Genomic DNA, 26,550 nt, shown 5'->3' with positions numbered 1-26,550 from the left:
TACATGTTGAGTATGCAACACACAAATCACAATCTCTTTAGGCAGAAACATACTGCAAAACTATTCACTAATTAGTTGAATAGTCAATAAATGTATTTCTGTCCAATACATAATCAGATATTTGTAAACTTAATTTTGTTGAATGTTTAGCTTAGTAACAACTAATACAACTACAATCAAGCATTGCGATTGTTATAGAGTTAAATTCTATATGATATATGAAGTATTAAAATACACTACAACTGTCAAATACTGCAGCAGTCAAGAGAGCAGCTGAGCAGATGAAGCAAGAAATAATGATCTAAAAACAAGATAAAAAATTAGGAACTAATTTAACCTAAGCTACAATTCCATGTTTCATTCCTTTGTATCCTCAGCTGACACAGCCTGATTGCTACTCTCTGCCTTCGTTGAAAGACATGAAACAGTTGGACTATTATCAGTTGTTGCAGTGCTCACTGCCATAGCCTCTTCAGTCGATTCAATTACTCCAGGTTTTTCTAATCCAGGAATTGTTATTGATGGATTATTACTTGTTTCTTCTCGAGAGATGCTGCTTCCTGCAAACATAGAACTGTCCAGATTTTTGTCCAGATTTTGTCCCTCTTCCTTCTTGACTTCTACAATCTTGCTAGCAGCACCAGGATTGATAATGTTCTCAGCAGAAGCTTCAGTATCTGAAGTTCCTAAATTGCCACTCTTAGTCTTTTCCAATTCTGGAGCTGCAGCTGGAATAGAAAACAGCACTGGAGCTGGAGTAGGAACTAGAACTGGATTTGGGGGTGGAGCCGAGGCAGGATCTGGAACAGAAATTGGAATAGTAGTAGCACTCACAGATGGACTTGGAGCACAAGCCAGACTCGGAGACAGAGTTGAAGCACAAGTCAGACTCGGAGATGAATTTGGTGCAGAAACTGGAATGGAAGATGAAGCTACAGCTGGATCTGGAGAAAGGGTTGGAGCTGGGATTAAAGCCGCAGCCGGGGCCAGGGCTGGGGCTGGGGCTGGGGCTGGAGCTGGAGCCAAATCGGGAGCCGAGGCTGGAGCTGAAGCCGCAGCCAGAGTTGCAATTGAAGTTGAACTTAAAGCAGGAGTCCGCTCAGCCTCAGCAGAAACAGCAACAGAAGTTGAATCTAAAGCAGGAGCTGGAACTGAAGTTGATGCTAAAGCACTAGCCAAAGCTGGAGCTGGAGTTGAAACTGAATTTGAAGTAGGAGCTGCAATTGAAGCTAAAGCAGGACCGGTTGCTGGAGTTGGAGCAGGAGCTACAGTTGGAACTGGAGTTGCAGTTGTAGTTGGATGTGGACCACCAGCCCCTGCATTCATAATAGTTGGAGCAGATACTCCGACAAAAGCACTGGGATTATGACTAGTCACCCTCAATGAGCTGCTTGAAGTAGGGTCAACTGCAGCCTTTTTGGAGTCTGCAGAAACAGATGCTGATGCTGATTCATTGGCAGCATGAAGCACCTGCAACCTGTAATCAGTTTCTGGCCGACGACATACTTTTCTTAAGGGCACAATTTCCTAGAGGCAGAAACAAAAGAACAATAAGTGTTTTGTAAACCAGCAGTAAACAGGAATCTATGAGGCATAAATTCTTTGAGTATAAAAACTTTAAGAAGAATTAATAAATTAAATTAAAAAAACCCTTTTCATCCTCCTAACATTGAACGGTAAATTTAAAGCTGGATGTCCGGAGATTGTATGTACCAGGCACATATAACTTCCATTTGGGGGGATTGCAGTAATTCAGGAGACCCATGTATCAGGGGAGGGAGAGAGATGAAATATCTTGCCCATGTGACTACTAAAAACCTAATTTGAAACTTCATACAAAGAAATGTGTTATGACTATTAGAAAACTAATAGTGTGTTTGGATATAAAAAAGGAAAGGAAAACAAGGGGAGGGAGGGGAAGAGAGGGGAAGGGAAGGGGAGGGAAGAAAGATGAGTTTTCCTTCCAAATCTCTCCCTTGATGGAGAGATGAATTTCTTATACTACCTCCGTTTCTTATTATCTGCAACAAAGGGGTATTATTTGTAAGACATAAAATAAGCAGATAAAAAGAAACAAAGATAGTATTTTAATCCCTCCATTTCTCTCCCCTTCAATTCCCTTTCTTTCTCATTTGTTATCCAAATGAAAGATAATAGATCCCTTCATTTCCCTTCCTTTCTTTTCCCTCCTTTTCTTTCAATCCAAGCACATCGTAAGAGAAAGTAATCTTATTTTCCTTAACAAAACTTCAAACTCAAAGCATGGGAATATGGTCTTCTACTAAGTGTACCAAAATTTAAAGTATAGCCAGGATGTCAATTCAATGACAGGTAAGATAAATCATTCAGCTCCTATAGCACAAGATACACCATATGATTTCAGTGGGAATTACATAATCCGGTGCAAAAGGATAAATGCAAATATAAGATCTACAATTTGAGCCATTTCTTTGCACAAAATTAAGGACTAATAACAGCTTTCCACAGCTTCAAACACAGAGGTATTGTTTTTATCTCTTATGTTAAAAATCTTGTAGAATATCAAAGGTAGCAGAAACACAGAGGTGGAGAAATACCTCAGACTGATCATGATCGTAACGGACCAGAAACCTGCAGCGACAGCCTCTTACATCATGTCTCCTCCTTTGAGCATCAAGGACATGAGCATCAAAGTAAAGAGCCTGCTCTTTACCTTCCTGAATATATTTTTCAAGTACAAAAGCACAATGTCAGAATGTATTGCCCATTCTAAGTCATGATCAAATGATCAAGTCCTACCTGAAAGCAGAGGATGAGATCCCCAGGAAGAACTGCAACACACTCTGATGATTCACATGGAAGTGACCTCTGTCTAACATGTTTGCGAACATTAACCCACTCATCTTCTTCTGGCCCAAATCCAGAAAAACGGATCAGAACTTCCTGAAACCCATAATTCAGACATGGGTACGAGTGTCAGGTATGAGCACAAATTTAAGTGTTAGACATGCAAAGATCCAAATTTGGACAAGGATGCAGGGACACAGCATTAGTGAAACACATTCCTGATTCTACATTAGTTATGTCAATTCACATTACAAATACACATATTTTAGAATTACTGGTTTCCTAGTTCTGATTGAAATTCTTATCTCCAGCTCATATTTTAGAACATATTGGCTTATTTCCTTTCTGTTTGCCATCCTTCTATATTACAGTTTATCTCTACAAATATATTAATCAAGATCATTGAGTCTAGATGAAAACAAAGTGATGAGTGAAAATTTCATACCCGTCACAGTGTCGAGTGTTGACATGAAAATCCAAGTAAATAGAAGAGTGATAAAATAGACAAGAACAAAGATAATTCTAATTTTAGAATTATTCAGCACATATGTGATAAAGAGCTAAATATAGATCAACAGAAAGTTTGTCCTATATAGGATACCACAAATGAGCACAAGATGTAGATAGGTCAACACCCTAAACTAGCAACAACTCTGAATAACTAGGAGCCAAACTATCATGGTTTTATTTGAAAGCAGCGTAACCAAAGATCAATAGAAAACTAGACCTACGTCATCATGGATCCATGAGAGAATCAAGTACGACTCATTTAACTAAAATTATATTCTCTTGTAACAGAGAATCCAATTCTATTATATTATGCAAGCTATTAAGCTTCGAGAATATACTCAAATTTTTAAGGTAAATATTAAAATATATTGATGAATGTTGAAATGATTTAATTTAAATGTGTTGTAGATATTTCTCATATCTTACTTGATTCCAAATTGATTCAAAAAGTTTTCTCTTCTGTAGAGTTATAAATAAGTTAATAAATATATAAATGATTATCAAGATTATAAAACAAGCAGAGAAGAGGGGAAAAGAAATGCGCAAAGAGGTAACATTTTCCTAAAAAAATTTGTAGTTGAAGAAGCATTCAGATTCCGATAACTCTTCTTGCTCCCAGACAGATACAGATAATCCATACGGCAAACAAAAAAAAAGGTGGGTGGGTGGAAGAACAAAGTGAATAGGGTAAGAAAGAATGAGTGGAAATGTGCAAACACTGTGGACTAGGATAGTAAAGAGGATATGCCAAAGCAACATGTTAAGAACATTTTTGAAACATACCAAAATGACAAATGTTAAAATCATTGTGAAACTAAGGTAGTATATTCATGCTTGCCTTGTACAAACTCGGGCATATATTGTACAACTTGTACCTTATGAATGGCCTTAAAAGCTAAAACCCCACATATTTGTGGAGCAGTGATAAAACACCCGGCTATAGCGACATATTTATATTGGTAAGCGAATAACTGAATGGTCAATCATGATCAGATTGCGGTAATAAGTGTAATCTCTACCCACGACAACATAATAAGTAATCAAAAATAATATAGAAGTGTATTGACATAATATATAATTCTGATTACAGAGTTCTCAGTTCATTCACAAAAATGAAGTAATTTAATAATAAAGAAGTGAAACTTTTTCAAAAACTGAAAATATTTCAAGGCTAGCAACCACGACCAAATATGAGCCTTGGTAACTTTCAAGGTACAAACTTGCTTGCTGACACCGAGGAGGGTTACAGACAAGGTAGCAGGGGCTCTCTAACTTAGTCTTGATGGTAATGAAGGGGCTGAGGATTTGGTTAGATTCCTAGGCATTAATGAGTGATTTTTGAAGGTTTGGTAGGCAAAGAAGAGGTTGTACTGAGGTATGAGAGGATTGGAGAGAAGAGGTCGTAATTCTTGCCACAGGCTTTCTCTAGATCTCAACCACGAAAAAAAAATAATAAATAGATAAATAGGATCAATTTCTTCCAATCTATTGACATTTGAAAATGTTAGAAAAAAGAAACATAGATTCAAACTTGGAACCACCGTCATCATATTGGCCTCCAGAGTCCATACTCCATACCCCCCTCCCAGCATTGTTATCGCTGGCCAACACAGGAAGTTTTTGTGATGAAATAATGTGCAGGTGAAAGTTTGATAGAGATATAATGGCAATGGGTTTCATGGGAAGAAAAGTGAGCTAAAATGACACAGAAGGAATGCAGATCCTCAAAGCCTATTCATGAAGATAGAAACCATCACTAAGTCTTTTTCGTAACTCGGCAAGTCCAAAAAGGTTACATATACCTCCAAATATAATAGTAAATAATGAAAATGAGATGAATTCCGAACACTTACGGGATTACCAGTCTCAAGATATCTATGAGAATGAAATGCTTGGACATCATACCTAACAGATAGAGATATCAAGTATTAGTTTCAGAATAAATAATTAATGACTAATATAAAAATTATAAAGTTAGTAAAAGATTAAATATGTATTACTATCAATATTTAAATAGAAGATCTATTTACCATGCTCCATCCCTAGCAGATTTGGCTTCAAATTCCATTAAAGGATTTTCGGTTGTATTTTTTGCCACATTATGACCTGAAAAGACATAGTAGAACATTTATATCATTTTGCATTCTTATCAAAAAAACAAATGCAACTCCATAAACACGCCCGGATATATCACTCCTTGACAAACAAAAGGCAAAAAGTAAATAAACAAATACCATTCAGCAAACATGGAAAATATCTGTTCAGTATACAAGACATGACTATGCTATAAGTGATGCAGAGCACATTAGTTGAATGAGAGAAATCAAAAGGCTTGATGCATCCAACTACATATATAATTTGACTTTTAGTCTACAATCCACAGAATAATTTTCCTGAATCAAAACAGCACTCTAAATCTAACCTTGTTCACATTGCAGAATAGCAAAATTGCCTCTAAGAGCATCATGCTAGGTTCATATAAAGAGAAATAAGGAAGAGTGGAGGAAATACAAGTGAGGAATTCTCAGAATCTCAGCGCTGATTTGAGAAAAAAATAGAAGAGGAGATAAATCAATATGGAGGGGACACAAAACCCTACTTCACGATACAATTGTACAAAAAACTCAAAAGAGGGATATAGAGTGACGGAAAGCACTCCAGCCACTACTTCTCAACCTCGAATCTTACCGATTTTAGGTGATGAGTATTCCTTCAAAGGAACAGAACGCTTCATGTTGTCGGATCAGAGGGTAAACAAAGCCCTGAGATCTCCTTTCAAAAGAAGAGAGAAGAGAGGCTCAAAAAGAGAGTAAAAGATGAAAAATGTGACAAGGGGAAATTTAACAAAAAACGATAGTGAAATAAAGGCCGGAAAATCCAGATATAATTGGCCAGAATTAAATGCTGAAGATATCATTCCTCCAATCCTCTTCTTTCTCTCTAATAAAAAAAAAAAAAAAAAAAAAAAAAAAAAAATAAGGGGCAAATTTCCTCCTTTCCCTTGTTCTTTACCCCTTCACATTACCCCTGCTGCCCAAACAAGCCATTAGTAAATTATGCTGCAAAAGTTCAATGTAAAAATTCTTAAACTTCTGCTATTTGCTCAACTGAAGTATCAACAACAAACACTTCTGCTATTTATGCAACAATTGAGTTGACCAACAGGTTATATAGTGGTAGTATGCAAAATAGAGACACTATATATAAACTTGTCACAAAATAGGAATGCTAGAGAGTGCATTGTATACAGCGGAAAATCCCCATCATCATTACTTAAAATTCTCCCTATTGCTATATCTTAATTTTTTTAAGGCTAAATTTTATTTCATTCTGGAAATTTATTTTGAGTCTCATATGGTTAATTGGGCAAGGGTTAATGCAACATTAAATTAGACTGCCCAGTCTGGATTCAACTGTTGTTGTACCAGTATTTTGAAACATGCACAAAAAGAAATAAATAACAATAATCATCATAAAGCAGGAAACAATAATTCTCATCCATTTCTTCTTTCCATCAGATAACATCATTTATGATTACATCATTTATTCTTACCTGTGTCTCCTCCTCTTCCAAGAAAAACTAACCAATATGCTAAAACAGAATAAATTAGTCTACTAGATGCAGATATGCCACCAATAATCCTCTTTAATGTAGAACAAGTTCAAAAATTAATTAGAACTAGGTTGTCATAAAAAGTGAAGGCCAGTTAGGTTACAATGCACCTTGAGCAGTTTATGTGAACAAGCTGTAACAAGTTAGCCTTTAATATTATACAAGGTAGGCCAACTACTTATGTATGATACCTTATCAAGATCAGGAGGGTGGATCTTGATCTTGCACACGATTTGTACTTTTGATTGATGTCCTGTTTCCTTTGCGACTTAAATTATGCCTGGTAAAAGAAGAAAATCTTCCCAAACTACCAACACTCGTAGAAGATTCTAGCCAATCCCATTCTTCTAGAGGTATGTGCAATTGTGTTTGTAGATATCTTAATTTCTTTTTAGTAACATTAATATAGCCATGAGAAAAATTGTAAGTAAATCAATAATTTGTTCCTTTTGTTCTGATGGAGGTAGACAAAAAATTATGGTTCTAGGCCTTCCCGCCTGTTCCTTAATAACATTAGTCAGTAAAACAGCACCAATTTGGCTTTCTTTCAGCACTGTAAAGCTACAAATCTAGGCAGTCACTACAAAGATGCAAATATTAACGAAGAATCAGACTAGGTCATTACTTCATCAACAATCTTATGAGTAAAATTAATGCCCTGCTGTTAGCTTTCCACCCAATTTTGCATAGCAAGGTAATTCACACTTTGACTTTTGCACAATTCATATTGTTGCTTTGACCACAATACCTCCTCAGTTCTCTTTTAATCGCAACGTTCGACTTTTTCCACAATTTACACACTCCTTTAACCATCTTTTGTGATTTATTGTTAGAAATAACACAACCATGTCGGATCTTGCTTGATTTGCCTCGATTGCTTTTTATAATTTTAAATATAATAAAATAAAATAAAAAATATTAGCATAAAATGTGCATCGGCAAGCATGATATGCCTAATGTTGCAATTAAAAGAATGGAGATATTATATAAATGACAAAATCATTACGAGTATGTAAAATGTTGGATTTAGCTCAATGCATAGTTGGATTTAGCTCAGTGGATAATATCAACTTCGCAATCATTACCAATATATAAGCGAAGATATAACTGGACAATTTTGTACATTGGCAAACGTAAAAGTTAATGTGTTGAAAGTAATTTTAAAGCATGAAAAATCTGAACAATATTAATTATTAAAGTATAATTAATTTGAAAAAAAAAACAACGCAACTAATCGATTTATACAGGAATATCTAAATATATGTTCATATGGCTATGGATTTTTTTTTTCTTTCAATTTCTTAATTTACAATAAATGGGTGAACATTGGCCTTAAAAAATCATCATCACGAAGAAAATCAAACAAACTGAGAAGTGTTGGATATGCTAATATTCCAAGAGAGTAAAAACTTCTCATGACCTCAAGGAATCCACTTCATAATATTACTTCCATAATGTTCTTACATAAGAATAAATGCCAAACTCAAGTAAAAGAAATCTAGTAGTGTCTACATCCATAAAATCTTAGTACTCAACTACTCATAGAAAAAATTCCCTCTATTCTCCTCCATTTACATTTATACAATATGTTGTTCAACCTATTCTACTACAATCGTAGAACTGGGTTTTTCATAAACTTTGAAAAGGTCGACAAATTGGTTTTGGGAAAAAGTGACCTTAAATGGTCATTTTTATTCAGATAGAGTGAGAAAAAAATTTTGTAACGGTATTTTGTAAAAGTGCACTATTAAGAATGCTTTTAAATTCAAACCTATATAGCCTCCGTTTCTTTTTCATGTTCTTGTTTTGAATTACACACTTTTTTCAATGCCCATTTTTTACCATTGAGATCTCTAATATTAAAGCACATATAAACTTGATATTCTATAAAGCACTCATCGAGATAAATTAAATAAGACCTTGTATGTCATGTTTTTACAAATGAATTGGAAAGAATTTTGAGGATTTTCTCAAGTTGTGATTAGCTGCAAGATTAAGAACATATAAAAATAAATAAATAAATAAAAAACGAAAAGTGGAGTATAACTCTTGATCCTAAGGTCTTAAAGAAAAAAGGAGGCAACCAAAAAGAATGTAAGGAGTTACATTAGAACATATTTCAAATCAACTTAATTTGCATATGAACTTAAAGAGGCAAAAGGTTAAGTTTCAAATTGCCCAAAGTCCAAACTAAACAATTCTTTAACGGATTAAATCTTTAAAAATATGGAATTTTTGTTTGGGATTGGAATAGGGTATCTGGATCCAAAAAAAAGACATATAAATGTATCATTTTAAAAAATAATATACAATAGAGTACAAATATTAGGCCCAAACAGGTGAATGTAATAATGCATTTGAAGGTATGTGAGCAAAGTTATGAGTTTGATAAAGTTAATTTTTCATTAATGTGTACATAAATGTATGTGGCCCATCACAAAATATCAATATTCCCTCCATTCCAAGATAATAGTGTACATAGCCCATCACAAAATATTAATATTCCCTCTGTTCCTACATAAAAAAGTTGAATTGCTTTTTGCTCATGTTTGTAAGGAGATGAATAAAAATTAATACAATGGGGTATAGTTGATTAAAAGTGACAAATAAAAAACAAGATAGTGAAATTTGGTTTATTGGAAGGGGAAATACCTAATTCCTAACCTACAAATCAAGTGGCATTCTTGAAAATAAAATGAACTTTAAATGATAAAAAATAAATAAATAAATAAATTAATACTAATAAATGAAAAGGCAAAGTTAGTTGTTTATGCATTTGACGGTAGAGTTTTATGTTTCTAGAAAGTGAAGTATGGCTCATGCAAAATTTCAGTTTCTCTCCCAAACATGGAGAAAACTTCATGACTTTTTTTATTTTTTTTTTTTGGTAATTGATACCAATTGTATGTTGATTTTACAAAACAGAAGTCAGCTTGGTACTAAATCTAATATATATATATGTAAAAGGGAGTTTTTTCCCGAGTTTTTAGAGAGTCACGTAGGATTTAATTTTCTTAGAGCGCCACGTAGGATTATAAATTTTTGTTGTAGCCAATCAAATAAGAAATTATTAATTTCTTTTATAATTAAATAATTCAAATGTCACGAAAGCAAAATTGACGAATGAAATTTTTAAGTTTAAACTAATTAAATATTATATATTATCTTTTGATATTAGGAATTTTATCCAAATACATAACAAATTTTAGCACATTAATACAAAAAAAAAAAAAAAAAAAATTACTACGTATTTAAACAAATAAACCGCGCACGGGCTTCATCTAGTGTATGTCAATATTACACCAATCGTTTCATTTGGTACCATGTTGAAATCAATTTGGTACCTCCTTTCTTTGGATGATATTTGGGCAAATGGCTATTGAATCTTCTTGAATTTATAAGACTTCATTTTGAAGAGGAATGAACAAAGATCTGATCAAAGCGAAGAGGGTTGACAATGATGAAGCTTTACATTGAGGGGTGCAAATTTGTACAAGGGAGGAGTGAGAAAACAGTAACATGAGAGAAAAGAGAAAGCACATAATCAAATAGCCAAGAACCGAAATCAACTCAAAAAAGAAGAGTAAATTTAGATGAGGGCTTCAAAGAGGAAAATCCTTGCAAGAGGGCATGAAAGTACAAGAAGGAAGGAGAGAGAAAATGTGAAAATGAAAGTTTGGTTTTTGGGGTTTGAAAATGGAAGTTTGGGTTTTTGGGGTTTGAGAATGAAAAGTAACGTCAAACCATTACCGTCAAATGAAGGTCATTTGACAGCCATTAAGGGACATGTAGATAGTTAATATGCAATTACCGATTTGTCCCTTTCAAGGTTAAAAATTGAAGCCTTCTATATAAAATGAATAAAGTAATAAGAAAGTGGGATTTAGTTGACTAAAAGTGAAATAAGAAATAGCTAAGTGGAATGGGACTTTCTATAGACAAGTTTTTGGGTGAGATAGGACTTTTACTTAGGAGTGGAGGGAGTAATTTGGCTTGTATATAGCAAAATTAGTTATGATTTCAATTAGGCTTAGATCGGGACTCAATCAAAAAAAAAAAAAGGGGGGAATGTTTTCGGTTCAAATTTGGACTTAAACCAAGTCCAAATTGTTTAGTCTAATATAAAACCCTGATGAATCCAGTTTAAGAAAGAATAGGGTATTTAGCATTACAAGCCATTATCCCTAGCATGCTTTGTCAAATATGTAAAAATTAATTCCTTGATTTGGCATTCTCACTCTCAGTAACTTCTTTCAGTCATCAACATGAAATTCCGATTGAAATTACTCAAATAGGTGCAATTAAAGCTAGAATTTTAGTAATAAAATCTCAAGCTGTGTTGCATGTGTTGATTTGTCTTGCAACATAATTTCATTCATAAACCATATCATGCTCCATTCAATAGCCTAAGGTCTAATCATTAACCAACAATATCAGCACTACCACCAAAGACACACACAGGTTCGCGTGTTCATCCACCAATCTTAATCTCCTCTACAAATCTAAACCATACTTTTTTAAAGGAGAGGGGAATGATTATATTGAGGTGGTCCTTACAATGCATTGGCAAAAAAGTACACAAAAATGAAACTTGATATCCCTAGAGCAACAAACATATGATTCAATGAATACAAATCCAGGAAATTGTTTGAGCATATATCCAAGCTAATTTTATAAATCAGAACTAACGCTCGATTCAAAATCAGTCTAGGTCTAGAAGCCAAATCGGAAAAACCATTTGTATTAGAGGTCAAGAAATTAATAATTTAATATGCCAAGGAAGAAGCAGGATGAAAGGATACATGATATTCATGTTACTGTTACATAAATACACATGATATCCACAGTTAGATGTAGGGAAACGTCCTACAACTATAGATACTATGGGTATAGCATGCTTGGTGATCAAACTCATCCTACCTGACGGTGATGGTGCAATTGTCTGTTGAGGAACAGAGGGTACATTTCTCACTGGAGTAACTTCAGCCTGCGGATTAGGTGGCATATTCGGGTTCCCAGGTGCCTTGACCAATTTTGACCTCAGAGCATAACGCCTATTTTGGAACCAGTTCCAGACCTACAATATAAGCAATAGAAATTCAGTGGTCAAACATTACTTTAAAAGCCAAGAACATAGTGATAGTCATCTATTAATCAATTGATTTCTAAGATTTAATTCGATACCTGCTTCATTTGTACTGTGATTTTTCCAGATCGCTCTGATGAATTACTACACTCATGATAAATATCCCTTGATCAGATAAACCAAAATAGGAATTAACAGCTTACATTATTTGACAAAAAAAATATAACAAACCTGAATCTATCAGCAAGCGCCATAAGAACCTCTCTAGCTGGAACATGACCACCATGTTCTCGTAAAAGAGCTTCCATTTGTGCAACCTAAAAACAAACAAATCCAACCTTGAATTAAAAGAAATGCCAACAGTTGAAATACTATGCAAGCAACCAAACAAATTCTTGATGCATATAATACAATTTACACAGTTGTCCATAGAACTTCCACTAATAAGACAAGGTCAGTTTTCAGAAGAACGTATGCCTTGAACAAACCAACTCTAGAGATTGAAAAGGTGAATTATACACCTTTCACCAAATGCAATATTCTTCTATATTACTCCATAAATAATAGTCTAAACGGCTGAAACCTCCCCTCCTCCCCAACCCCACCCTCCGGAGCCCCATCTGTCAGTGAATGGGAGAAGACTTAGTAACCAATTGTCACAAATTAAAAATACAAAGGGCCAAAGGTCGGTACGGATACAAACCTTAAACATCCTCTACTTTTTATTTGACACATTTCTTTAGTCACACTAGCCAATTCACAAATTCAACCATTAATATCGTAATTACCGATAAGCCAAAATTATAAATTCTTAATATTTATAAATTATACATCGAAACAAATCTAACAAGACCTCACATGGCTTCATAACATAAATCAAAAAACACGATCAAATGAGAGTGTGAATAGTGTCAAAGTCAAAATGTATCAACCAAAAAGAAACGGAGGAAGTATATGCATAAAGCCAACAGCAGGAAATTGATTTTACAACCAAATTAAAAGCATAGCGTCCAAGTCAGCGGCCATTCCACATGAAACATACAAGAATTTAAATTTATCCGTATGCATCTCCTTTAGCAAGCAGAATTGTTTCAATCAAAGTATCAATTATGATACTCAAAGTATCCCGTTAACCGGAATGGCGATTCCCATCGAGAAAATGAACTACAAGTGTCACTCACAGCATAAACCGAGTCATCTTCTTCAATCAAAATGATTTATTTAGCCGCAATACAACATTCATATAAATACATCAAATTTTACATCAACCAAAAAAAAAAAAAAAACCAGATAATTAGAAAAACTATGATCAACTTCATAAATTCAAAAATGTACTTCAACAACACATTAAAATCCCAACAAAATAAAAACACCAACGTAATAAAATCCAAAATATAAATTAATTACTGAATTTGCATGTAACCCACATTGAATAATTCAAAAAAACATAACCCCAGAAATAAAATTGAATGAAAGACGGAAAAAGAGGAGAGAGAAAGTGACCTCAGCAGGGAAGAAGCGGAAAGACGGGGCGCCGTGAGTAGGAGGACGACCCATGAGTGATGAATTGCAGGAACCCTTCAATTGGTTTCGTAAATTGAAGGCTGAATTCGCTTTAAAAAGCGTCGGATTTTGAGAAATTCCGGGTGAATTGCTGTTGATTTGCCGTCTAATTGTCGATGTTCATCAACTCCGGCTAAACCTTCTCTTTGTTTTTTTTCCCTCTTCCTAGTACTGCTGATTTTCTTTCTTCGCTTCAAATAAAAAGAAAAAATAAATAAATCGCGAGTACGGTATTTTTTTTTTTTTCCAAAGAGTATATGAGGAATTTTTTTGACACAAGAAGTATGAGGAATTTGATGTGGCAAGGTGAAAAAAATTTTAAGACAAAATCGGGTTAATCTTGAAAAACTCAAATACAACTCCTTCGGTTTTAAAGATGGAAAAATTGAAATAAATAATAATACCTCGTATGTATTGAGATGAATTGAATAAATCAAACAAGACATCATACGATTATATACTTCTAGTCGGCTCATACATCTTATTGGGTTTGGGTCGAGTTTAGGTCAAGTCAATAACAGGTGGAGTTACATTCAGGTCGGGTTTAATTCGGGTTTTAACGAGTTAGGGTCATTCTCGGGTTCAAGTCGGATTCGGTTCAAGTCAATAATATTACGGGTTACAATCAAGTCAGGTTATGTTTAGGTTCGGGTCACAAATATTGGGTTAATTTAGGTCTTTGGTTGATTTCAGGTCGGGTCATATCGGATTCAGGTACAATATCCAGGTCGATTTGTTAATAGTTCATGTATTACCAATTTAATACTCCATCTATATTATTAGCTTTATGATTCAAATTACAATCCTTCTGAATTAACTAGCTTTATTGAGGGAAACATTTTAAAGCATTAATGTGCTAAACTAGATTGCTAGCTATATTAGATAAGAGTATAAGAGCTAAGATATACATGTATGTGGTGTGGGAAAGTTGATTTCAAGAATCAATGTGTAAGCAATGTTAAAGGTAGATTTGTCAATCTGAGTGTTTAGGTTGAGTTAGCTCGGTTCGGGTCAATTTGAGTTGATTGCATTACTATTCGGTTGGGCTACATCAGGTTTGAGTTGGGTTAAAACAGAACGAGTTGAATTTGACTCAGACTATTAGTAACAGGTCAAGTTCAGTTCGGGTCGGGTTGGTAATAGGTCGAATTGATTTCGGGTTTCAACGGGTCAATACGGGTCTCGAGTTCAGGTCAATAATTGAGGGGTTTATGTTCGGTTCGGGTCATCCGTCATCTCAGGTAAGGTCATGTTCGGGTTCGAGTCACGAATCCTAAGGCTATCTCAGGTTGATTTCAAGTCGAGTCATATCGGGTTAGGGTCACCAATTTCTTGGGTTCAAACTGGTCAGGTCATGATCGATTTTGGGTAAACTTTCAGGTCAGGTCAGGTTTTGACAGCTCTAGATACATTAATGTGAAAGTTGGTGAAATTTTATTGAGATCTAAGTCCAAAAGTAGCAATCAACCCTTACCCTCAACGCTTGACTCATAATTTACCTAGAACTCGAAATGAATCACAATTGTTTTACATTGATTTGAGGCTAATTTTAAGTTCCAATTAAATACATCCTATATAGGTATTTTCTACTCAAAACCAACCACACTAGAAAGTGGACAACAAGTTGTTTAATTGCTCATTAAACAAGCGAAAAATACATCCGACAGATACAATGAAACATTAAACGATTCTTCTCTTAAGAGAGAAATCTAAACTATGTTTATTATTCGACAAGTTGAACTCAAAGCATATGATATATTAGTACATTCCTAAGTACATAGAATTGACTATTAATGCTTGTGAGCTCTTGAAGCACAACAACAAGTGTCGATAGCAATGCATTTCCCAGTTGAATGAGATACTTTGCGCCGGCAGTCCGAAGCACATTGAGGAATTGAGCATCTTGTCATTTCTACCGTTCCAAAAGAACATAATTGACATTCTCCTGATTTAATCTCTTTTGTAAAGGGGAAAAAAACAACAAAAAAAAAAAAAAAAAAAAAAAATTAAACATTGTAGACATATTAGATTGATAAGCACCTTAATAATTCACTTCAACATTATAATTAATAATGACATATTAGTTAAACTAATATTAAGGAGTACTTTTAAAAAATCATTACTTTTAAAATTAACAATACATTTTATATACACCCGGGTTCACATGATGGTAGATGTATCAATGGTAGTTTTTTGCTCATTTGATTTATTTTTTTTCTTTGGCTCATTTTAAGATTTTAAAATGAGGAAAATAAATATTATATGAGCAGAAAAAGCCTTTGGATTGCACCTCGCACCCGGTGTGTACAATTTTTTTATTTATTTATCACTAGGTTAGTTCCCGTGCCATGCACGGTAATTTTCAGACTATTATTGGTGTAACACTATAATTATATATATCGTTAGAACTTGTAACATAATAATTCGTATTTAATTTCAAAAATTAAATTGTCCGAAAGTATTATAAACCACATGAAAAATTTAACTACGATATATTTATTTTCTTATTATTTCTAATATTTACTAAAATCAAACAAAGTATAAAGAGCTTATTAACAAAATGAGTTTTGTAAAAGTACTCCTTTGACTATGAGCGTTTTAAAATTCACAATAAAGTGATGCTCATACTATTTTTCTTTTTGGCAAGCAAATAATAATTTTATAAATATGTATATAGCTAGCCTTCCATCTACCATATCTATACATACAACATTTTTTTTCTTCTTTCATATAAAAATTGAAAATATAATTAAAAAAGGTCATATTATCATATAGATAATATCACAATAACCCGTCAAAAAAAAAATATCACAATAAGATTTACCATAGTAATAATTTGGGCATGTGGTGTATTATAAAACTCGTGGTGTATCGATACAAAAATATTACATAAAAAGTATAATTTTTAACCCATATAATTCCTATTCTAAATACTTAAAAAGTTATGATAATATGTTTAAAATGACCTACATACTTAGTATATTTTTTTTTTAATCTGAAGAAATAAATGTTTATATAAATCTGATAGATATAAATTTAATCTTTAATTAAAAAAATGTATTGTATGCTTAATAAAATAAAACATCGGTTGCATCATAATGTTACAGTATGTAGTTATTGGATAAAGATAGGAAACTAAAATTTTACATATAATTAAAGATACTTAACATATCAAATAATGAAATAATTAATATTTGAGTATAATATATAAGGAAGAAACATAATAATTATTTTGGAAGGAAAAAATATTTTATTTTTGTAAGAAAGGAATGAAAATATTATACTTTGTATTACGTATATTAAATCTTCTCTAAGAAGATTTTTTTGACAAAAAACCAAAAAGCAAAAAAATAAAAAAAAAACTTTTGGCGGGAAAATTTTTAACCAAAAGTTGACATGTGTCATCTTTGGTTTCGCCTTTAGTATATAGTTATAGATAGATAGATTATAGATTATATGATTGTAATTTGACAGTTTGGGTTTGAATAGTAGTTACTTAAAGGTCAATTTTATTACTTAATTATATTCAAATAATACTCCGTAGTTAATACTTAATAACAGGAAAAGCATCACACAAGTGACTATTTTTTTTAGAAACAAAAGTAATCCAAGCAAGAATATAATCCCTCAAATCAAATTAAGAATTGTTTGGCCTACTGTTCAAAACATTAAAAAGGAATCTTAAAAAGTACGTTGGCAAAACTAATTCATGTATTTGATATGGTATTACACATTTACACTTAATCAAACTTTTATTCTAATTCTAATCCGTAAAAATAAAAAATAAAAAGAAGAGAGTGAATTTAATAAAATATACTTCATATACAACTATACACTATAATCATACTTAGATAATGTTCTCTTTGCCTAATTATAAAAATGATACTCCATATTAGGTTCATATAGATCAAATTGAACTAAAAAATTAAAATTCAGACCAAATCTTCTTATTTGTGCTTTCTTATTACAAAAATTTTGTACTTGTTATTGAAATAATATAAATCAAGACAAATCTATAAAGTTTCACTTATTTATATTCTATTTATATGTTAACATGCAAATACGGTCAATGTTTGACCAAAATATACTATACCGGAAAAAAAAAAAGGAACATATCATACTTTTAAAGAATCAAACCTAAACTCATTATTTCATGTGAAGAAAACACAACCCAACCCTATAGACCGTGCATGTTGGTCTTGTTTCTTTGCCTATGCTAGAAAAAGTAAATTAAGTTCAAAATTAGCCAAGAAAAGGTCAATCAATATAAATTAGACTCAAAGTTTTTGAATAATGAACGCATTTGAAAGAGATATCCAAACATGATGTTCACTATTGTCACATTGCTAATTTAAATTACACTATCAACATAGAACTGATTAACAATAGTTGGAATGAGTAAGTAATTTAGCTAACATGTATAGTAAATCTTACCAAATGAGAAGACGAAGAGGAGAGACAAGAAGACTATCGTTGCTTTGGAGGAGGTCTTCATGTTGGGAAACATTAATACACTAATTGTATTAAACCTTGCTATGTTTCCTACTAATATATATATAGCTAATACAAAGATTATCATTTATAATGGCTCATGTTTAAGGAGTTGGTGGCAAATTAAGTAAAGATATAAACTCATATCATTGTATATTAATCTACTTTATGTGCTGTTAAAGAAAAATTTGGAGCATACAATTGTTATCACACTCTTTTTAGCTAATTATTCTTCACTAATTATTTAATTAAAGGCTTACATACAATTGACAATAATTGTCACATTTATGCGGCTAATCTCCATTGGAGCAAGAACACCGACCATCTTTTTATTATTTTAGCATAAGAATAGTACATAATCTTACACTATTAATGAATGGCTAATAAATATAATCTATGACCATATATTAATTTAACTATAAACTTATACGCATGCACTACTTAGCCGTTCTAAATGATCCGAATCTTTTGATAGATTATTAACTGCCCATACTTCTTAACAACAGACAATTGATCCTAACCTAAACATAGGTGTGGCTAGTGGTTTTACTTTTTTTCATCTTTTTTTTGGGCTAGAAAAAAATAATAAAAAGAAATCATCCTCTCAAGAGATTGCTAAACATATCCAATTATAATGTATGGAGTATCATCTATGCAAATAATTACATACTTACTCCTTTTTTTTTTAATATATAACATTTTATAAAATGAAAATGTCACAATACTTGCAACACACTATAAATGGAAAGTTATTTTAGGGAATAACCATACGATTCCCTTATTTAAAGCACATGACCCACTAAATTACACTACTAACAACCACTCATCCTACTACCTCTGTTACATATTAGTTGCAACTTTGGAATATTTTATCTCTCACAAATATTGCCCAAAGTTGCAACTAATATGTAACAGAGGTAGTATAAAGTGTATTATATCATATGAACCCCACATTTCTTAAATACAGTTAAAAAGTGTGTGTTGCAACTATTAAAAAACGGAGGAAGTAAAACCTTTGTATACACCAGATATATAATAATATTTGTGTATATCAAATATTTTTAGGGTATCTTTTAGGGCCTGTTTATATTTACTTAATTTCAGTTCAATTCAGCTCCAATCAGTTCAGTTTAGTTCAGTTCAGCTCCAATCAGTTCAGTTCAGCTCCTAATTTCCTTCTCTCATAAAATATTCATTTCAGCTCAATTCAGTTCAGTTCAGCTCTAATCAGTTCAGTTCAGCTCGGTTCAGTAAATGTGAACAGGCTCTTAATCAATTTGTTATAATTTTACCCTTTAATTGTTTAGGATAACTTTAAACATGATATAATTAATGTTAATAAGGGTCTGTTCACATTTACTTAATTTCAGTTCCGTTCAGCTCCAATCAGTTCAGTTCAGTTCAGTTCAGTTCAGCTCTTAATTTCCCTCTCTCATAAAATATTCATTTCACCTTAGTTCAGTTCAGTTCAGTTCAGTTCCAATCAATTCAGTTAAGTTCAGTTCAGCTCCAATCAGTTCAATTCAGTTCAGCTCATATTAGTAAATATAAAAAGGTCCTAAGAGTAATATAGTTGCTTTCATTCACTGAGAATTATTTTGTACTCCAAGAGTGACTTTATCATAAAACAAAAATAACTTATACTATTTATATTGGGGTAATTTTTGACCAATTTAGGCAACTTTACTCCAAGAGTGACTTTATCATAAAACAAAAATAACTTATACTATTTATATTAGGATAATTTTTGACCAATTTAGGCAACTTTATATAGCCGCCGTATTATTTATTATACACCGATTTATTTTAAAGTGTGTAATTACAAGCAACTATGTTGTACCATGTTTTTTTTTTTTTTTTGACAAAATGTTGTACCATGTTAGTATTGTGTAGAATTGCTATTTAGTTTACTAATAATAATTCTTTGTTTGATTGAAATCTAGGATTTTCGATCTACCAATTGTATATATGTAGTAATAACATATACTTCTTCTGTTATTCTTTACTTGACTCTCTTTAACTTTTAGTAATATATTCACCTCCCCTCCTTTGACTATCTTCTGTGAATTATATGTAAAGAAAAACATATACATGTGGGATCTTGTTAGAATCATATTAGTTAGCACTCGTACTATCATATACTTCCTCCGTTTCTTTTTAGTTGACACGTTTCTTTAGTCACGTTTGTCAATGCACTTATTCAATAATTAAAATCTTTACTTGTCGATAAGCAAAATTTTTGAAAAGTTGATATTTTGAAAGTATATAACGTTACGAATCTAACAAGATCCCACATGACTATATTTTTCATTACGTATAAAGCACAATATACGGTCAAAGGGAGGTGGATGAATAGTGCTAAAGTCAAAACGTGTCAACTAAAAAGAAACGGAGGTAGTAATATATATTTTTATAATTTTTACTTATGATAAATTAAAGTTACAGATATTGGTTAAAGTTCTACATTGGCAAACATGATAAATGAATAACAGGTTAAGTAAAAAATAACGGAAAAAGTAACAAAAGGTTTTGTGTGAGACCGGACTCACGTGAGACCGAGCTCAATAACAAAAGTCCAATAAAAAGGCGCGGGCTAACTAAATCCGATCGCGAGGCCCGTAACACCAAAAACATGACAATTAGTATTACATGCACCATGGTGCACCTAGTTCTAGGTACACCAGGCCCAATCTGCTGCCCAACCCAGTGATTTCATGTCCAATAGAAAGAAGCCTGCACCCAATAGAAGAAGCCCAACCATTTTTTTGTTTTAACCATTGAATTTTGATATTTTTTTTTACCTCTAAATTCTTTGAAAACCTAAATTAAAACTTTTAACAGCCATTTTTTTTTAAGAGATTCAACAACCATTTTTATTTTTTCCCTCTCCTCTTTTTTTTATTATTTTTTTTTATTTTACTTTTTTTTTTCTTTTGAAGATTATTTTTGCTTCCCTCATTGATAATTTTGATTCTCCCTTTTTTTACCTCTAAATTACTAAAAGCTCTAAAATTTTCTACAATGGGGAAAACTCTACTTTCTCTATCCACTATAAAGTTTCTTGTATTTTGTTAAAAAAAAAAAGGAGATTTGCTCCTTTTTTTTTTTTTTTTGTAGCTTTTTGATCAATTTTAGTGGATTGTGCAATAAAATTAGCAAATCTGATGTTAATCGTTCCATATCCATTACATTCATATTTTCCTGTCTGTTCATATACGTTGTCTTTTACGTCCATATATATGTGCTGTATGAAGTAATAATTTGTGTATAAACTTTATCAAGTACTTTGGTATGAAATAATAATTTATTTGGATGTTGTGTATTTCTTTCTTTTGTTGTTTAATACTTCGTATATAATTATAGACCAACTACTAAACACTTTCAAGAAACTTCTGAACATCAACCAGAAACTTATGATAAGACACTAGAAGCAACACAAAAGCCCCCATAAACTTCATATAAGCCCCTACAATTTTCTAATAAGCCACAAAAAACACTGAACCAAACTCAAAAACCTCTGAACCCCTAAAAAAACTTTCGAACCTCAATTACAAACCACTGAACACCCTACCAAAACACCCTGAACCCCCTACAAAAACTTTTGAACCCCAACAACAAACCACTTAACATTATAAAAATACTTCTAAACCCAACCACAAACCACTGAACACCCTACAAAAACCTTTGAACCCCCTACAAAAACTTCTGAACCCCAACCACGAACCACTAAACACCCTAAAAAAAACCTCTGAACCCCCAATAAAAACTTCTGAACCTCAACCACAAATCACTGAACACCCTACAAAAACCTCTGAACCCCCTATAAAAACTTTTGAACCCCAACTACAATCCACTAAACACCCTACAAATTTTTTTGAACCCCAACCACAAACCACTGAATACCCTACATAAACTTCTGAACCCCAACCACAAACCACTAAAAACCCTTCAAAAACTTCTTGACCTGAAGACACCGCTCATGAATGTTGCTCAGCCTTCAGACTTTCCTTATAAACAACTTCATACGTTCTAACTCAATAAACAAACATAGTTCATAATAATCATTACTGGAGTTCAAATATAAATCAACAAAGTTCAAATATTGGAAAAAAATGTTCATAATTACGTTTACAATTATTTTCTAAAAAGCATATATTACATACTCAAAGAATTATGTAAAACGGAAAGATTCATTAAAGTAACCTTAATGTTCATAAAAATGGAAACAGCGTTCATAATATGTACTAATAACAATTTTGATAATAAATACAATGGAAAGTGCGTTACTCAAATTATATGAACAAAACATGATATACACAAATTATATTCATAAAATACAGATTAAAGCATCAATTCAACAATTAAAAATTATAAATGATACTGAAAATCATCAAAAAAATTAGCAATTAAAACATAAAAATGTTTTTAAAATTCATAAATCGAAAACAAAATTAATTTTCATATTCAAAGAATCAAATGTTCAGATATATAGATTATAAAGTATTGAACACCAAATATTTTTTTAAAAATGATTACAAAATACATAGATCTAAAAAAAGTTCATAAGAAATTTATCACATGTTCAAAATTATAATTAAGATGTTCATAAATCCCAAAATATATGTCAGTAAAAATATATGTTTATAGGAAACATATCTTACGTTCATATTTTAAACATAAAACGTTCAAAAGACCAAAATATAACAAAAAACATCTGTTAATAATTGAATACACAAATATCACTAACAAAAAAAACATCAAAATAATATGAAATCTACAAATTTCGAAATTCAAACCTAGCCATAGTGATTTAGACAATGGAATCTTATTGAAAAATAACCATCTCCATCGTCTTAAACACCTTCTCCTCGTCAAATCCGCCATTTTAAACTTCACTTTTTTTGCAAAACTCCATTAACAAAACTTCAAATTGAAGGTTGAAAAAAACGAATTTTGAAATTAAAATATGGTGATCAACAATGGCGATGGAGGAATTAAATCAACAACAATAAATGAATTTAAGAAAAAGAAAAATAGAGGTGGGAGAAATTAGCTAGAAATTATGAATTGTAAGAGGAAGAGATGAAGGATCTCGATCTATAGTGATGAAAAATAGTGATGAAGAAATTAAATCAAAAACAAAATAATGAATGAATTTAAGAGAGAGGAAAAAATAGAGGAGAAAGAAGATAGAGGAAAGAGAAATCAGAAATTTAGAAAGTGTGAGGGAGGAGAAGAGAGGAGAGAGAAAATACCGAGAGATAATAATTTTGGTAGTATATGTGATGACAAATTGTAATACATGTGGCATCTTATTATTAGTGGTGCACACAGTTTAACATGCACCATGGTGCATATTAAAATTTGCGAAAACATGATAGTGGACTCACGTGAGTCCGTCTCACCCAAAACTTTACCAAAAAGTAATACTATGACTTGATATTTTATTAAATTAAAGTCTTGTGTTATGCTAATAATTTGAAGGAAATCATAATGCATATATACAAATTACAACTAAACTTTTTATATTACATGCAGTACATACATAATAGTATACAAGTATACTAACCAATCTTTTATCTTACTATGATATGCTATAATGCTAGCATATTACTAATACTATACAAAATAAAATTAATGTCATCGCTTTGGTGCTGGTTTATACTCACTTTTTAGCTCCATCATATATTTGATGCACATTTAAGTCATGAATGCTTCCAAGGGTAATCAAAGTTCTGGTGATGACACGCTAAAATTAAAGTCGCACAATATATTCCTTTCACTTGAGCAAATCCCCTTATTTAATACTCTAGTTTTATACAATTATACTTTTTTTTTGGTGAGGTTTTTTGTATACTTTATAAAGTTCCAACTTTTAAATTTCTACTAATAATGCTGTGAAACAATTGGGATAAAATTCGGATTATAAGTATTTAAAAGAATGTACTCCACAATTTTTGTTTATTCTTTTATACGAAGTAGTTCTTTGATTAAGCTCCTAGGCTAATTAAATATTAGAATCCTACTTTATTCTTGAAACTAAGTCAAATAAAGTGGAGCAAATTTCAAAGTAGATGTCACATTGAAATTATAATATGAAAATTTGTTTAAATAAGCAGCAAAATTCACAAAACATAAAATATATATAATATTAAATATTAATATATCATAAGATATATAATAAATAAATAAATAAAAAGATATATATTCGATTATATGTTTCAAGAACCTAATATTTCGACGTTGGAATAATATCTGTTATAGTATTAACTTAGCTCAAAGGATAATACAACCATACAAGCTAAGCCATGCAAGTTACGTACGTATGTAGAAGCTTCACCAATAGGAGAAAGAGAAGCTCAGCCTGGTGTAGTTCATAATCAGTACGTCAGAAGCTTGTTGATCAATTAGCTATGTTTGGCTCCTTAAGTTCAAGCAAGCTCTAATTAACCGTATTAGTCGCCTAGTCAGAACAGGGCCAGGCTAAGGGTCTGTTTGCAAACAGGCCCTTAGCACAGGGCCCTGAAATATTAAGGGCCCAATTTTGTAAAGAGCCCAAATCTTGATCAATTATGTATTACTTCATTCTTGGAAAAATTTACAATCTCGCTGAATTGGACATTTGGACATCCAAGAAACAAGGAACTGTATCAAAGAGTTCCTCAAAAGACAGAATATAGGACTATGGCACTGCACGAATCATTGCAATTTAAATGAGGTTTCTTGGCTAGTAAGGCTACTCAAAGATGAGCTGGAAGTGGATAATCTAGTTAAGCCTAATTAAAGATACAACAATTAGCTGTTCAAATAGCTAAAATTCATGTGTTCCATGAAAGAACAAAACACATACAAGTGGATTGTAACTTTACTAGCTAGAAATAAAGTATTGGGTTAAGCAGCTTAAGCTATCTTCCAACTGAACATCAACTTGATGATGTATCTAAATTCTAAAATGATAAAACACAATGACTTAATTAGCAAGCAAATTTGGAGTGTTACACTGGTATCACCATATTTTACATATTGTGGGTTGATGTGTCTCATGCATGCCAAGCGCCCATGATGCAGAGCATTGGATAGGCTAGGCTTGGTCCACAGACCAGAGCTATATATGTAGCATGCCTAAATTTCTAAATGGGTGGCTTAAGTATAACCCAAGTCCACATGCCATTGTATCATGTTATACTTGTGTGCAGTAAGTCTTATTTATTTTAATAATGAGTATTGTTTTGTCGTGTAGGGTCATGTCTTGTTGTCATGGTCCAACTCGCAGTTTAAATGTTGTATTATGTCTACTTGATTTTTATGTTATGTTTTTCATGTTAGGTCATGTTATGTCACGTGTCAACTCAACCTAGTGTCATCTCTACTTTTGAAATAGAGTAAAATTATCTCTAAGTCATAAAAAATTTTAATTTAAGAATCACGTAAATTTTGTTGGCAAAAGATAAAAATTTCTTCTCCTTAATAGGTGGTGTATCAAAAGCTTACAATACTTTCTTTCAAAAAAAAAAAAAAAAAAAAAAAAAAAACCCTTACAATACTTTTTTTTTTTTTTGGGTATTACTTTACAAATCTCAAGTAGCCCAAAAGCAAAAAAAAAAAAAGCCTCTTTAAGTTCATCATTATTCACTCACTTACTGCTCAAAGCATAAGACTCCCGATTAAAAATAAAAAAAAAGGCATGATAATTGGTAGATAAGTGACAACATAAACATAATAATAATAATAATAATAATAATAATAAAAGAAAAGTAATTAATTATGGAAATGAGCCCTTGCAACACAACAACAAGTGTCAATAGCAATACATCTGCCAGTTGAATGTGAAACTTTGTTTCTGCAGTCTGAAGAGCATTGAGGGATTGAGCATCTCTCCATTTCCACTGTTCCAAATGAACATAACTGGCACTCTCCTGATTTCAACCCTGTTTTTTGATGAGTAAAAAAAAACCACACTATTAGAATACATACATATATAGTAGTTACTATTTTATTGGTTTGATTTAAAAACATGATATATAGAGTGCATTATATTTACTTTATTTTCACTTTTAAACTTATCAGAACTTAATTTAATTAGATGTTGGACTCGATTATTCCTTGATAATCTTTATTTGAATTAACTTTTCTATAATTTTTAGATCTTATCAACCTTTATCTGTATCTCTTTTGCTGATCTAAAAGAGAACATAACATGACCTTATTGACTCAATTGATGTCCCAAATAGTTGCTTCTCGATGGTCAAATTAATTATGTAAACCTGGCCTTAAATAGCGTTAAACTGCTAAACAATTAAAAGATTTTTTCTAAGGTAGTGTGCCTATGGGCACACAATAACATCTAAGAGATTCCTTATAGTGATAACTTTTCCTTTAAGATTAATCATTCTCATACCCTTACTTTATAGTCTTCCATTTAATTTTGCTGGAAAAATTTATTTTTATAACTTAATATGTG

At 32.0% G+C, this 26,550-nt stretch overlaps 1 protein-coding gene across 1 annotated transcript; it reads right to left on the bottom strand.

Annotated features, from left to right (window-relative positions):
* Positions 1–52: 52 nt before the first annotated feature.
* LOC145604845 (uncharacterized) lies at positions 53–13,814 on the bottom strand. Its single transcript, XM_081660820.1, has 9 exons — positions 13,539–13,814; positions 12,267–12,352; positions 12,134–12,179; positions 11,870–12,026; positions 5,367–5,442; positions 5,190–5,241; positions 2,779–2,922; positions 2,577–2,696; positions 53–1,527 (listed from the first exon to the last, which is right to left on the bottom strand). The coding sequence occupies exons 1-9, from the start codon at positions 13,590–13,592 to the stop codon at positions 358–360; spliced, it is 1,905 nt and encodes a 634-aa protein (XP_081516946.1). The 5' UTR covers positions 13,593–13,814; the 3' UTR covers positions 53–357.
* Positions 13,815–26,550: the final 12,736 nt, after the last annotated feature.

Source organism: Chenopodium album, chromosome 22 (assembly GCF_948465745.1).
Source record: "Chenopodium album chromosome 22, dcCheAlbu1.1, whole genome shotgun sequence".
Lineage (NCBI taxonomy): Eukaryota > Viridiplantae > Streptophyta > Magnoliopsida > Caryophyllales > Amaranthaceae > Chenopodium > Chenopodium album.
The sequence above is the reverse complement of the archived record's forward strand: the minus strand, read 5'-3'. Positions and strand labels throughout refer to the sequence as shown.